At 38.6% G+C, this 14342-nt stretch overlaps 2 protein-coding genes across 2 annotated transcripts in view; both read left to right on the top strand.

Annotated features, from left to right (window-relative positions):
- Positions 1-6447, top strand: dck (deoxycytidine kinase). The gene is made up of 7 exons (XM_062434722.1): positions 1-182; positions 483-598; positions 2995-3188; positions 3357-3504; positions 3676-3791; positions 4225-4324; positions 6306-6447. The coding sequence occupies exons 1-7, from the start codon at positions 92-94 to the stop codon at positions 6330-6332; spliced, it is 792 nt and encodes a 263-aa protein (XP_062290706.1). The 5' UTR covers positions 1-91; the 3' UTR covers positions 6333-6447.
- Positions 6448-8106: 1659 nt separating this feature from the next.
- The window catches only part of LOC133995796 (electrogenic sodium bicarbonate cotransporter 1-like), a 29953-nt gene continuing 23717 nt past the window's right edge, over positions 8107-14342 (top strand). The window contains exons 1-3 of the mRNA XM_062435287.1: positions 8107-8185; positions 12855-12928; positions 13925-14101. Of these exons, the coding sequence (XP_062291271.1) occupies positions 8166-8185; positions 12855-12928; positions 13925-14101 (271 nt within the window). The 5' untranslated portion in view covers positions 8107-8165. The remainder of the gene's footprint in view (positions 8186-12854; positions 12929-13924; positions 14102-14342) is intronic.

The raw sequence follows: 14342 nt of genomic DNA, 5'->3' as shown, positions 1-14342 counted from the left end.
TAAAACAACAAGCAGTCTGCAGCACCAGCTGTACAGTCCTATCAAGAAGAGTAGTTTCAAGAAAAAGGGGGTTCATTTAAATTTCCTAAAAATGTCTTATACCCCGAAGAGACCCTGCCCCGACCCGATGAACGACTCCATGGAGAAGGTGATAAAGCGGATATCAATCGAGGGCAACATCGGTGAGTGCTGAGCTTAGTTTATGGTATATTTGTACATTAATAGCCAGCTTTAAAACTGCAAAATGCAAGCTCAGGTAACCACAAATGTGACAGTCATTGTGTCATAGTGGTATATCTTCATAAAGTCATTAACTCTTTACACAATACAGTTTTAGCGCCAATTTCCAGGCTCTGATTAACTTACTGTCTCTATTAACGTACTACTAGCTAATGCACACAGTTGCTAATATACCTTTAGGTAATATACTTGCACCTGGCATTGATATTTGTACTTTAATATCTGCATCCTTTTGTGTTCAGCGGCGGGTAAATCAACCTTTGTGCGCCTTTTGGAGCAGGAGAGCGCGGACTGGGAGGTGGTGCCTGAGCCCATCGCCAGGTGGTGCAATGTCCAAACAAAAGGCAGTGACTTTGAGGTATGATATAGTGTTTGTGCAGCATTAAGAAAGGGTCATAAATGTTCAATTCGGTCTCTAAAAACAACAGTCAGGTGCCCAAATGAGCATTGTTTTTTCTTGTTATAATCATGTATCCAATTCATATTGGTTGTACAGTGTAAATAATGGGGGGGACGAAATCTACAGTCCTTCTTCTGTGCAAAAATGTATGTAAAGGTGTATATGAAACTTCAGTCCAAGTTAGTAAAATCATCATTACAGTAATTTTAGTTCTTTATGTCACTGTACTTCCACTGCAGCTCAACAGGGAATCACAAAGAGGCAATTAGATGCTAAAAAAGACAGTAAATATAGACAGATATCCACTTGATATGACTGATCAGACTGCTGTGGCTTCATAAAAGCATCAGATTCACTTTTAAAATGCATTTTTTGCACAAAATGACAGTGTGGACACATTGTGGATTTGTCCTCTATTGCTGACATTAGAAGCACATATGAAGGGGATTTTTTTTAATAGACAGTATGAACAACAGGAATGATTACAGTGAGGAGAACCTCTTTCAAGTGTTCATATGGGCACCTGACTGTTGTTTTAAGACAGATTTAACAATACTGTCATTTAAAGATACAGCGTGTGAGATATAGCGGCATCTAGCAGAACAGACTTGGCAGAAATGGATGAAAATAAGTATGCTTTAATTGGTGTATAATCACCTGTTTTATTTCCTTAGAATGAGCCCTTCAAATCTACATAGGGAGCAGGTCCTCTTCCTTGGAGGCCAATATATTGCACTGTCATGTTTCTACTGAAGCCCAGTATAAACAAACCAAACACAGGCTACTGTAGACAGGGCTTTTTGTGTTTTTTGCAAGTTTAACACCCACTCTAGAGTCTACTACATGTTTGGAAGGAGGGAGGAGGGGGATGTATTAATTTGGTTGCAACCTCACCGCTAGATGCCACTAAATGTTAAACACCGGTCCTTTAATTCAGTCAGGCAAACCCTCCTGTGCAGACAATACAAATGAGATCAGTGTCATCATTGCCATCTCAGAAGAACATGATCCTCCAATCCTCCCACTGTCACTGATTTAACATGTGTGCTCCTGTTAAGATACAGTCTTCATCTGTATTTAGAGTGCAGCTGCCATCTGTCCGTATATGTGCAGTGGTCCATGTCAGACCAGCAGCACACACCCAGAGGAACAGATGGTCACTCAGGACAGATGAACATGCCATCACAGGGACAGACATCTCTTTTTCCCACACAACTACAGACCGAGCCTCAGCCTCATTTTCAGGGGTTAAACACACCCATCTACAGTATGTATACAGCTGTGACTGTAGATCTGTCATAAAGCAGCACATTCATTATATTTAAGTGTATTTTGAAGTAGAGCTGCTAAGGATGATTGCTGTCATTATCAATTAATTTGCCATTTATTTACTCAATAAATAACTTAGTCAATAAAATGTTAATGAATAGTAGAAATATTTGCATTGACAATTTCATGGAGGCCACAGCGATGTCTTCAGTTTGTTTGTCTTTGCTTGACTAACAGTCCAAAACCTTAAGATATTAAAATTCACTGTCATCTGACAAAGAAAACAAGAGCAGTTTGTCACATATAAGAGGCTGGAAACAGAAAATGTTTGATTTTTTTATTCAATAATAAACAATTATTTGATTAGTAAACAGCTGCAGCTCTATTATGAGGCTTATCGTACAATTTTAATTTCAGTTATGAATGAAAAAGTTGAATAAGTGTTAAAATAATTTTTTCCAACAAAAATGACAAACATTAACTGGTTGTAGCTTGTAGTTTTTTTTGTTTTTGTTTTGTTTATTTATTTTTTGGATTAACTAATTGTTGCAAATTTACATTCATGGTACTTTTTTATATTTTACAACAAAAAATGGGAAATTACACAGTACTACACAGTACTACACAGTGTATGCTGCATCACACACTGTGAAGTAAAGTGTAAATTGATAGCGCAGTGGTATTATCAGAATGTACAACTGTTATAAAGTCCAACAAGGCTGCTTTCTACAACTATGATCCACACTGTACATCTACAGTAGTTTGACCAGGCGCCCTCTGCTGATCATTGGTCTCTGGCTCATAGAAGCATATTTTCATGGATTTTGACCAAATGTCAGCTGAGAGTTTTGGAAATGCTTGTTTTCAATTGTATAGTAAACAGGAAGATGACATGTACAGAGTGCTGTAAATACATTAATATAAGAGTAATTAGTTACACATGTCAGCACGAAATAAAGGCAAACACTTACATGAAATGCCACTTTAACAGTTTCATATTCATATTATCTTAATTGCAACAAACATATTGATCCCTAAAGAAGGGGAAATGCAATTAAACTCAAGCTTTACATCTGCTGTACTAGGAGCTGACCACATCTCAGAGGAGTGGCGGGAATGTGCTGCAGATGATGTATGAGAAACCGGAGAGGTGGGCCTACACCTTCCAGAGCTACGCCTGCATCAGCCGGGTGCGAGCCCAGATCAGGTCCGCCAACGGGAAGCTCCAAGAGGCAGAGAACCCCGTGCAGTTCTTCGAGCGGTCCATCTACAGCGACAGGTATCGCTGACCTTCTATAGCTCATGAATTTCAGCTGAAAATATAATTTAAAAAGACGATCAGTGGTCATGTGAATATGCAGCTTGTACAAAAAAAAGCAAAAATATGGTTTTTAAAAGAAATGTGCTTGAAGTTGAGTATTCCTGTCCATTTCTTCCCCTGTCTCAGGTACATTTTTGCTTCCAATCTCTATGAGAGCGAGTGCCTGAATGAGACAGAGTGGTCTGTCTACCAGGACTGGCACGGCTGGCTGCACAACCAGTTTGGCAAGCATATCGAGCTGGATGGTATCATCTACCTCAGAGCTACACCAGAGGTAACCGCCCCCCCCCCCAAACCCCAGCTGCTTTTACTGCATTATTATTCAATTACATCTACATGGAAGGCTTTTACTTTAGAAATTCACTTTTCTTTTTGCTCTTAAATAGAATTGAAATGCCGCTACATAAAGATGTCAATCATTTCCTTCCTCTTGTTGTGTGTGCAGAGATGTTTAGAGAGGTTGCGGATGAGGGGCAGAGAAGAAGAGCAGGATATCCCTCTGGAGTATTTGGAGAAGCTCCACTTTAAGCATGAGAGCTGGCTGCAGCACAAGACCATGACGTGAGCAAACACACACACACACACACACACACACACACACACACACACACACACACACACACACACACATTAACCTTTATGATATGTTTTCACCAGAAACTGTACTCGTGTTCGTGTGAGGACAATAGATTTATTTGTGTTACAGTATAGAAGAGGAGGGTCTGCCTAATTTGTCGTCACACCACATTAGACTGAATGGGCATCTTGGGTATTAGAAAAAGACCCAATTCATGAAGTAACCTGGGGGCGACTCAGTGACATGTGATTCTGCATCCCCCCTTATTAATGTACTTTATAAATGCATGAGGCCAGAAGTGTGTTCCATTCATATGAGAAAGGTTTTTCCTTTTTTATATATTATATGAAAAAAGTTTCTCGCAGGAAATAGTTCAACATCACTAACAGCTTGTCTCATGTCACCTTTGGCCCACAGCATGGAGTTCGAGTATCTCAATAATGTGCCCGTCTTGACAATAGATGTGAATGAAGACTTTAAGGGAAGTAAGATAAGGAGTGCTGACATGATTGAGAAGGTGAGTAGCTGTGAAGTCTCAATAATACATTAAGATTTGTCTCCATCCAAACATTACAATAGGATGTTGACTTCAAATTGAATCAAAAAACCCTGTAGATGTTTTCTTTAACACTTTACTGTTCACTATAAACACTATATCCACCAGCTGGATTACTGGAACTCTGAGTATTTCTAGTTTTGCTACTTTATGCTTCTACTTGTGTAATTGTACTTTTACTTCATTTTCATTTAATTTATTTAACAGGGACAATACTCACTGAAAAACAAACTATAAATGAGTTATTTGTCATTCCTGGACAAAATTAAAATCAATCCAATCAAACAATGTCACAACACAATACAGAGTAGTTAACAAAAATTCACATAAAGTAAGTTAAGTTAAAAAAACACAACTTGAAAGGAAATAGCAAGGATTAGCAACATCATATAAATCGTTATATGTTAACACATAATAATGATACGTATAAAGTATAACAATGGCAGCACTTCAAAAAGTCTCCAATTTATTAAGTGTCTGTTTGCAATTTTTAAACCCTAAAAGTCACATTTTTTTAAACAAAGTGAAAAATGCTGTCCGCTGTAGAAATGTTTCAAATTAGGGCCTGACACATTGGCACATTGCACTGAAACATTAAGCTGGGAATTTAATATATATATATATATTATATTAAACTTAAATTAGGAAAAATAATTAAATATAAATAAAATGCGGCCTATTTATCTTTAAAAAAAATATTGGCACATAGTGGACAGCATTAACACCGATACCAATATATCTGTGATAGACCACTATTGGCTGATAATATCGGTCAAGCTTTATTTTAAATGCAAATGTCCGTATTTTTTGATAGAAGACACATAGTGACATGCAAATGTGTTACAAATATCCTGTAACCAGTCAGTTTGTTTTGGAAATATGTTGAAATGATCTCACCATGCCTGCTGGCAAACTTTTCACTTGTTTTTAAGAGATATTCAGAACACAATGACCGACAAATATAGTTTATAAGATGCTGATTTTTTGCAGTGAAGGGCAATAATGCCTCTGATAATAATTCTCTACTTCAATAATCAGTACATTTTTGGCTGTAGTTGTATTTCTTATATTTAATTTGAATACTTGAGCTTGTTTCCTGCTTACCTTTGTACAGTTCTCATGAAGTTGTTCACTACTTAAAATAATATGAACTCTCACGTGTTGCATCGGATATTATTTGAACAAACAGACCAGAGCCTTTTAAACTATGTGTATACTGCGCTGTTTTCAGGATTAAGCAAGCTGAAATCAAAGAGTTTAAAATTAGTTTTGGGGAAGTATGATCTCTGATACTGAGTCACACGCATTCACACGTAAACTCGTGGGTTTTTTTTGCACTAAATGGAAATGATGCCTGAAGAAGTGCTTACGTAGTAAACTCATATTACTGGGAAACACAGGACTTTTTTTTTTATTTTTTAGATTTTTACTCCCATTCAAAAGAAATTGGCGAGAATTAAACCCAGCTGGCTTGTTTTTCAGTTAGTGTGTGTTGGTGTTTAGAGCCCTACCGATTATATTGGTTGGCCAGTTTTAGCAGCCAATATTAGCCTATCGCAGATATATCGGTATTGTATCAGCGTATGTGTTGTCCTACATGCACCAAGATTTATTTATTTAAATTTATACAGAAATCATTTATGATTTTATTTAGTTTACTGTTTTAGTGCACTGATGTCATACTGGGCAATACAGTTTATTGTTAAAGTGTAAAATGTTCCACCTCTATTATATATATTTGTCACAAGTGTTTGATATTTGAGGGATCATTACAAAAAAATGTGTTTTTTTTTTCCATATACAATCATGTTATTTACTCCCTGATATTGGTCCCGGTATCTGCACCAACAATCCAGTATCAGTGGGACTAAAGTTGTGATTTTCACCCATGTTAGTGTTGACTGGTTATGCTAATTTCTTGCCCATTGTGGTTCTTTTTCAGGTGAAAGAGTTTCTGAGCACCTTGTAAAAGATCACCTGGTGGTGGAAAGCAGAGACGGTGCTTAAAAGAAGAAAAAGTGTGGTATTACTTTTGAAACAATGAAATGCCTCATAAAATTTCACAATTTTTAATCATTAAAAATGATTAGCAGTTTTGTTTATACAATTTTTTACCACTGTGTTGTACATCGAATATATTTATGAATTTTTTTGTGCAAATGATATGAAATATGTGTTTTGGGAGGAGGGGTCTTGGTATTATAAAAAGACAATAAACTTGAAATGCTTGAAATAATTTTTGAGTTTTGGTTTTCTAATATGTGACCTTCTCGTGTTTAGCTGCTTTAAAATGTGTCCTAAGAGGAAAAAACCTTTACACACTCTTCATAATTCATAATTAGTGTCTATACTTCATTTCTGAACTACAAATCATTCATGAATACTTCAGCAGTCGTTAATAAACTGGTGATCAATCCTTAATGAAGCTTTCAGAAAGCAGACAGTGTATTCTTTAGTTTTATGCTTCTTGTTGATGGAGAAAAAACATTTACAATTACATCATATATACTGGTCCAATGTTACTTAACACAGGAGACCATAACACTTTCAGTGAATTGTATTACATGTGAATTAACTATTTCTTTTAATGGTTTTTGAATAAAAATTAGTCAAACACTGCATATCAGCTGCACAAAAATGTTTTTAAAAAGTTTGAATATTTCCATTTTTGTATATTCTAGGTTACATTAGAATGGGTCATCACATTTCTGGCTAAAAGTAAACATTTTAGGTTGAGGGTTTTTTTTCTCGCAAAGCTCAAAATGGGTCAAATTACACCCTGAACAGTATGTAAGGCTTAACTTTATGTGTCAGTCAGACTAGTCTTACACTTTCAAGTCCTCCAGAAGATGTCGCCAGTCCCCATAACAGTAGTCCAGTCAGCTATTTTTGACTGCTGAGCTTGCCTTTACCTGGTAGCTCCAATAGGATTTGAGTAAAGCCACCTGAAATAAATAGGTGCTTCTACTTTCACTTATAATTCAAGATCAGAGCAGAATGCATTACAATAGTGAAACTGCGGGGCCTTTTGATGCACAGCCAAGAAAAAAATGATAGTGTTTAAAATCTGAACTGTTGCAGTTTAAGTCCGGTTAATGTTTAAGATTGTGTGGGAAAAGACCCAAAAATGAGTGTGCTGACACATGGTGCAATTATCCATAATTAGAGGTCGAATTTGAAGTGGTAAAAAATAAAAAGATCTTAGTGTTGAAAGCGTTGGGCTTGTATGCAATTAATATCAAACATAAAAAAGTGCTGCAAATTCCAGTGTTGAAATGTGTTCCCGATGATGTAATAGATCTGCTGAAACTATAATCTGCTTCTTTAAAATGCAAAGTGGACAATACAGAAACCATTTGTCAAGTTAAGGGGTTTGGTGCGCCACCCAGGAGTAACTTTGTGACCTCCACCCCCCTGTGGCGTCACGCAGGAGGAGGGATGGCACTTTAAATATGGAAAAAGACACGCTGCGCTCTCAGAGAGTCTCCACAAGCGTCCCAGCGAGGCACAAAACGAGCCTTTCCCTTAAGATGTCACCTGGGCACGACCTGAAGAAGTCTAACACGATATGAGGATTGTGTGTCTTTTTTTAAGTTTGATTAGTAGAGCCGAAGAAATCATTCCAGCGAGATAATAGCTCGAGCTCATCGACTACTTATTCTTTCTTACTTTTTAATCCACTTGGAAAAAAACGCGACATAGTCTAAAGAGTAGCTGGAGATTTTTCCAACGCTGACTAAAAGAGACACTCACAGCTGTTTGGACATCAGACTGATCATCTTTAAAGGCGAACGTTGTCACCATGAGTTCCGAAAAGACAAAGTAAGTTTTTTAATCTCTAATGTGAAACTTTACCTTGTGGGTTACAGCTCATACGTCAGCGCGATTTCCTGGCCAGGTGAAACAGTGTGAGTTACGCATCAGGTGTAAATCACCAATTAATTTAACATTGGACGCATTCACTTAGATTTTCTGTGCGTAAATCTTAGCTCATCTGGGTTTAATTTGCCTGTTGTGACATACCTTTTTAGTAAAACGCATGTAGATTATGTACCAGGCTATTAATCACAAATCAAGAAATATTTCATTCATTTGAGTTAGAGTGACATCCTCGGCTTAATACTATAGCCGCACCGGTGTGGCCATGAACGGCCGCTAATCTATTTTCCAAGACCCTGTCACTATCAATTAGAGAGACTCAGGGAGCGCAGTGCTGGAGATCCCCGTCTTCGGTGCAACTTTATGAATAAAGTTGCGAGTATGCTTCACAGACCATGTGGCGTATGAGGTGACACCCCCCAAAAAAAATCCACATTCAGCTTGAGCCAGCGTGTGCGTCCACATTGCGCAATAACGCATGTTTCCAGAGCTGCAACAAATCAGCTCCAGGGTTACTATCAAACACGGAAACAGCAGTGCGAGTCTGCATCTGCATGCAACTGATCAGCTGCATGGTAATCCTCGTTTGCAGCCAGTGTGAGGTAGTTGTAGATATTAGGGTTTCCAGTATGAGGGTGCCCCCCTCCAGAATTCTTACTAGTTGGGGCACAGTCCCTCCTGAAACCAGCAGTATCATTGAGTGACTTGAGTGGCTGCAGAAACTATAAAAACACAAAATGATTCATCATTCCTTTACTTCCTTTGTAAAGATTGTGAAATCTGGTTACAATGGGGAAATGTTTCTCTTTTAATTTTGTGACTGTTCCTGCAAGCTGCAATCTTGTTGCGTGTGAATGCTCTTTTGTGTTCTGCTGAATGATGTTCTGTGAGCAATCAGACATCCATCCATTTCCTCATCCTTTAAGTGTCATTCAGAATAAATTCCTAAAGTCAAGGTGGACCTGAGCAGCAGGTATAGTAAAATATAATTAAACTGGGCATGCCTCATTTCCCCCAGTCATCTCTCACTTCTCTATAGCCAATGTGACAGACAAACTCCTGCCAATACATCATGGAATCCATAAATAACTTAGTGAATCAAGGGGTTGAGTAATCAATTAGTGAATAATAATAATAATAATAATAATAATAATAATAATAATAATAATAATAATAATAATAATAATAATAATAATAATAAAAAAGAATCTCCAAAAGTTTTGCAATGAAGAAAAACTCCAAACATGAGGATTTGCAGCTTTTCTCTCTTTATTTAATCACTGTAAATTGAATATCTTTGGGTTTTAGAAAGTTTGTCTGAAATCACTTTGGACTGTGAGAAGCCATAGTGGAAATGATCAAAATGTATTGACATAATGGTCAGATTAATCAATAACGACAGTCATTTCGCAGCCCTAAAAATATTGCATCACTGCAAACTTAAAGTTGGTTGTGAAAAGTTTTTACTTGCCTCAAAAGTAGATTACACTGCAAAAAAGTATTATACTATTAAACATTTCAACATTTGAAATTAATTTATCTATCTGTATTTATGTTTGCTGACTCTGTTCTTTTGGTAGCAAAATGATTTACAGCCACATGTTCAAGTCTAGTATGCGATACTCAAAATATCACTTTAAGCCTCATAAATCATCAGTGCACTGCGTGATGTATTGGCTGTGCTTGGGGCACCCCCCCACCCCCACCCCCCCCCACCCCCTTATGTTGAACCTGGCTGGTGGGACTGGGTGCGTCATTCTGTAAAGGGATGGGGATGATCCCTGATCCTGAGCAGCTGATCCTGGCTCCTCACGCACCGGCAGGTTTATCTAGCCTCATGAGGTCACCAAGCAATGAGATGCAAAATGAGAAGTTCACCACAGCATGAGATAAATGCAGCTGGTTACTCTGACCCTCACCCAGCTTTTTATTTTTTTATTAATCAGGCATAGGAAGTCATAGCAGGAAATGAAAAATAAGATCAAGAAGATTTCCTGCATTTACAGTGACGTGAATGAGGATCTTATCTGCCTTATGTTTTTATACAAAGACACAAGATATGCATTTAGCTTCTGCTTTCCCTTCCTGCTATCTGATTTGAACTTGGTAGCAAGTCATTTAGACTTTGCTGACTTTTGCTGAAGAGTAGATTTACATTTCTTACCCTCTCCCATCAACCTGCTTTAAATATTCATCCCAAAATTATGTTATCCTTTCTGCCACTTTACATATCAGTCCGGTTCATTTTGATTTAACGCTCATTCAAAACAGGAATGCTGAACTCTTCTCACTCCTCCCTGCATCCTAGCTGTCTGTGTGCCACCTGTGGGTCTCCCTGTCTAAGGCCTCAGCGTGGAGTGATTAACGTGGCTCCATGGACTTGCTATAGCCAGCAGTAAACCTGCAACATGAGCTTTCCTCGCTCTTGTGCGTGGGCGACGTTTTTTTTTGCTTCTTGCTGTGTCACATGTGCAAACACACCATCATGAACTTATTGCAGTGGTAAATGCTGTAAGACTGAGCTGTGTTCCTGGAAAGCTTTAGGACAACATAAGATCCTGAAGCGCACCTCCTATTGCACATAATGTTTGCTCAAGAACTAATATAACGCCACCTATTTCTTTTGATCATGTCCATTCTACACTGATCATATTCTCTGTGACACTTTGTATTGCCAGCATTGGTTAAGTGCATGTACTTCACAAAAGGAAACAGTGTGACAAAAGCAACTCCTTGAAACTGGTGGTATTTTCTGTACGCACTGTCCTGGAGGGAAAGAAGATAGAAGACAACACGGAAAGAAATCTGGAGCTAAACGATAGTTGACCCTTTCCACGATGCTGTGTGGGAACTCGACCTCTCTCTTTTTTGTGAGCAATAATGGGCAACAAAAGGAGGGTACAGAGGCTAATCGGCCTATTAGTATTGCTTGTAAACTTGGCACCAACCCAGACTTCTCCTCATCACTTGTTTGATCTTGGAGCCAGTGGCTCAACGTTACATGTCCTATCACCGTTATACCTCAATCTCTCTCAAGGCCTGATACGATATCCACTGGGGAAATTCAGATGAGCTCGCAGTGCAATCAGGGGAACATGTTGTATCCTTCCTGACTTTGTTTATTTAGCAGTTTGTGTACACTGCTCGCATCCCCTCGTTTTTCCAACTGTGCCATCCTCACTTGGGGATTGTTCAGTGGCAAATGGTAGCAGTCCATATGTTTGTTGACATGCTCGATATGCATCCAAAATCAAATATTTACTTTTTTAGCTGTTTAGCAAAACACTTCTCATACAGCGGTTGACCAGATTAGCCTCGTCAGATGAACTCCTAATTTGATACTGACACGCGTATGCAGTCCCCTCATTACACAATGATAAGATTTGACTTATGTATTTTTGCACAGGCTTTCCAAAAAGTCTGTATTCCTAGTGAAGCCTCGTTGGAAATTAGACATAAAACTTATGTAATGAAATGGTAGCCTCTGTTTTTCTCTCCCTTTTGTAGTTAAAAATGAGTGTATTGTTTGCTCCACACCCACTTTTGGTATAAATATATTCCTTTTTTGACTGCAATAATGTTGTGGTTGAAACCACCTTTCATGGCTTGGACTAGTCCACAGTTTGCTGGACTGGAGGATCCACATTCCTACAACCTTTCCCGGAAGATTCAGGCTTCACGATCAAGGGAAACTCCATGTCATGTAGCCAAAGAAGATGTCTCTGATTTTGTTGGGACGTGGAAGTAAACACAAGGCCTTCTCAGTGCATTTGAAAGTCCAGCATGACTGTTAGTCAAAAATGACTCACAATGCAGGTCAATCTTACTGTAAAAACAGTGTTGTGCAATTTATACATGCAATCAGAGAGGAAAAGGAGCAGATTTTTTGAGAATATATTCATGTTACGTGCTGCAGTGTAGGTGGATGGTTGTATGTGGGTGAGAGCCGTAGCATTAGAAATGCTAATGAACATAAGGCAAGACAAAAGCTTGCTAGGTGAACTGATTGTGCAGCATTGCCACGCATATTTACATAATGGTTTTAAATCACTCTGCTTCCATTTTCATACAAAATATCACATTCAGAGCCCAAAACAGAAGAGTCAGTGTGTTGATTTAAATGCAGAATTAAGTTGTCTCGGTATTGCTATCATTGTAACATGTGGCTCGTCTGGACTCTTTTGTTGTTGTGCCACAATTGGAGGCTGACAGATCCAAATATGAGAAAGAAATAGCTTGTCAGGTTAAAATTCAGAGGCATTATGTCGCTGAATAGCAGTCATTATCAAGATTGTGTTTCATGGTAAACCCAATTTGACTCTATTGGGCATAAAAGTGGGCCTTGAATGAAAAAGCGTCATTGGTTATTGGCCTGAGGGATGAAATTGACACTTCTGAATCCAATCTTCAAGTCAATTCATATTAAAAACAATTTGTGGTATTTATTTGTTAATTATTCTTGGAATTAAAGCATTAATGTACAAATTGAGGATGTTTTTGATGGGAAAGATTGTGTATCGCAACATTATGAGCTGTGGAAACATTTTACAATCTGTCTTCTGTGGTGATCCTTATCATGTTTTGTTTATTTTCTCTCTCTTTTGTTTCATAGAGTGGAAGACGAAGCAGTCTTAGACAGAGGAGCGTCCTTTGTCAAGCATGTCTGCGATGAGGAAGAAGTAGAAGGTAAGACCATTGATGAATACCTGTTCATGAGCTAGCTGATGGACACGTTACTCATTCTTTTAATAAATGTCCCGGTCTTGTCAAAACACACACACACACACGCACGCACACGTCTACCCACTGCATTGTGTTTCATCCCATGATGCTCTCCAGGCAGGTTGAAATAGGCTTTCCGTCTAGCATCAGCATAGAATTAGACTTCCAAGATGAATAATACCCACTTAAGCTAATGTTTCTGTACAGGAAGATGTTTTCTTCAAGTGTTCTAATCCTGTCCAGTGCTGGCTGTCAGCTAAAGCCACAAAAGAATTTATCTGGAGACGCCCACTTGGATTTACTGAGACATTCACATGTTTCACAAACCGACACTTAAGGGTGCACACAAAGAAAACCACGTCAATGTTTTTGGCATTATGTCAAACTGTTTGTGTGTATTCGGTAGTAGTTCCAAGAACCTTTGCTTGCCTGAGCGGGAGTGCGGCGTAAGCTTGTGTTTAGTGTGCACTTCAGGTGTACTTTGGCTTCTACTAGGAAGTAAAACTGACCACAGTGAAGTATGAAGGATATCATTAAAACCCACAAGATATGTTAACAGAATTCATGCTTGAATGGAAAAATACATGGTTGCCTCGACGCGAACTCTGTTGGTCAATCCCAGTAAGAGTTTTTTCTCTCCCTCTCTGTCTCTATAATTACTTCCTGGAGACATTAAGTCATCATTTCCTGCATGAGCTTCTGTGTAGGAAGTAGTTGGCATTAATTTAATTTTGCAGCGTGACTGACTGACTGAGAACATACTATATCTCTTCCCGATTGGGAAATAAGTAACCGCCAATTATCTCTGAACAGTTTCAACTTCAGCAAAAGCCAAATATGATATATGATGCGTCAAAGAAGCCTCGTGATAAGCAAACTTTTCATATCTCACCTCATCCCAGTAGATCAACCAGTCCTCAAAGTTTTGACTTGTGTTTTTTTTTTATTGTGTTGTTGCAGGTCACCACACTGTATACATTGGTGTGCATGTTCCCAAGAGCTACCACCGGAGGAGACGCCACAGACGCAAGTCGAGCCACAAGGAGAAGCGGGAACGACCCGAACAGAGTACGGAAGGATACAAGTCGGATGGGGAGAACGCAGACGAATCCGCTGTAAACGCCCTCAAACCTCTCAGTGAGTTCTGATTAAACTAACTAATGTCGACACTCAGTAAAAGCAGCCGTGTACAGAATACAATGTTATGGGACCCCACTTTAGGTAATGGATAAATCACTGTTAATGTTGGTTAAGTCAGTTGGATGAAGTCCAACAACACTCTGGAAATCACAATCCACAGGATATCAGTGCTTAGGGAGGTAGTCATTCAAATAGAGCAGGGAGGGCTGGGTGGAGTAGCAGCTAAGAAAGTGGGAAA

The sequence above is a fragment of the Scomber scombrus genome, chromosome 15 (genome assembly GCF_963691925.1).
Source record: "Scomber scombrus chromosome 15, fScoSco1.1, whole genome shotgun sequence".
NCBI lineage: Eukaryota > Metazoa > Chordata > Actinopteri > Scombriformes > Scombridae > Scomber > Scomber scombrus.
The sequence above is the reverse complement of the archived record's forward strand: the minus strand, read 5'-3'. Positions and strand labels throughout refer to the sequence as shown.

Coding starts and splice junctions, on each gene's coding strand:
- dck (XM_062434722.1), top strand. CDS start 92: ATGTCTTATACCCCGAAGAGACCCTGCCCCGACCCGATGAACGACTCC. Junction 3,505..3,675: donor ACCTCAGAGCTACACCAGAG/GTAACCGCCCCC, acceptor TTGTGTGTGCAG/AGATGTTTAGAGAGGTTGCG. Junction 4,325..6,305: donor GTGCTGACATGATTGAGAAG/GTGAGTAGCTGT, acceptor GTTCTTTTTCAG/GTGAAAGAGTTTCTGAGCAC.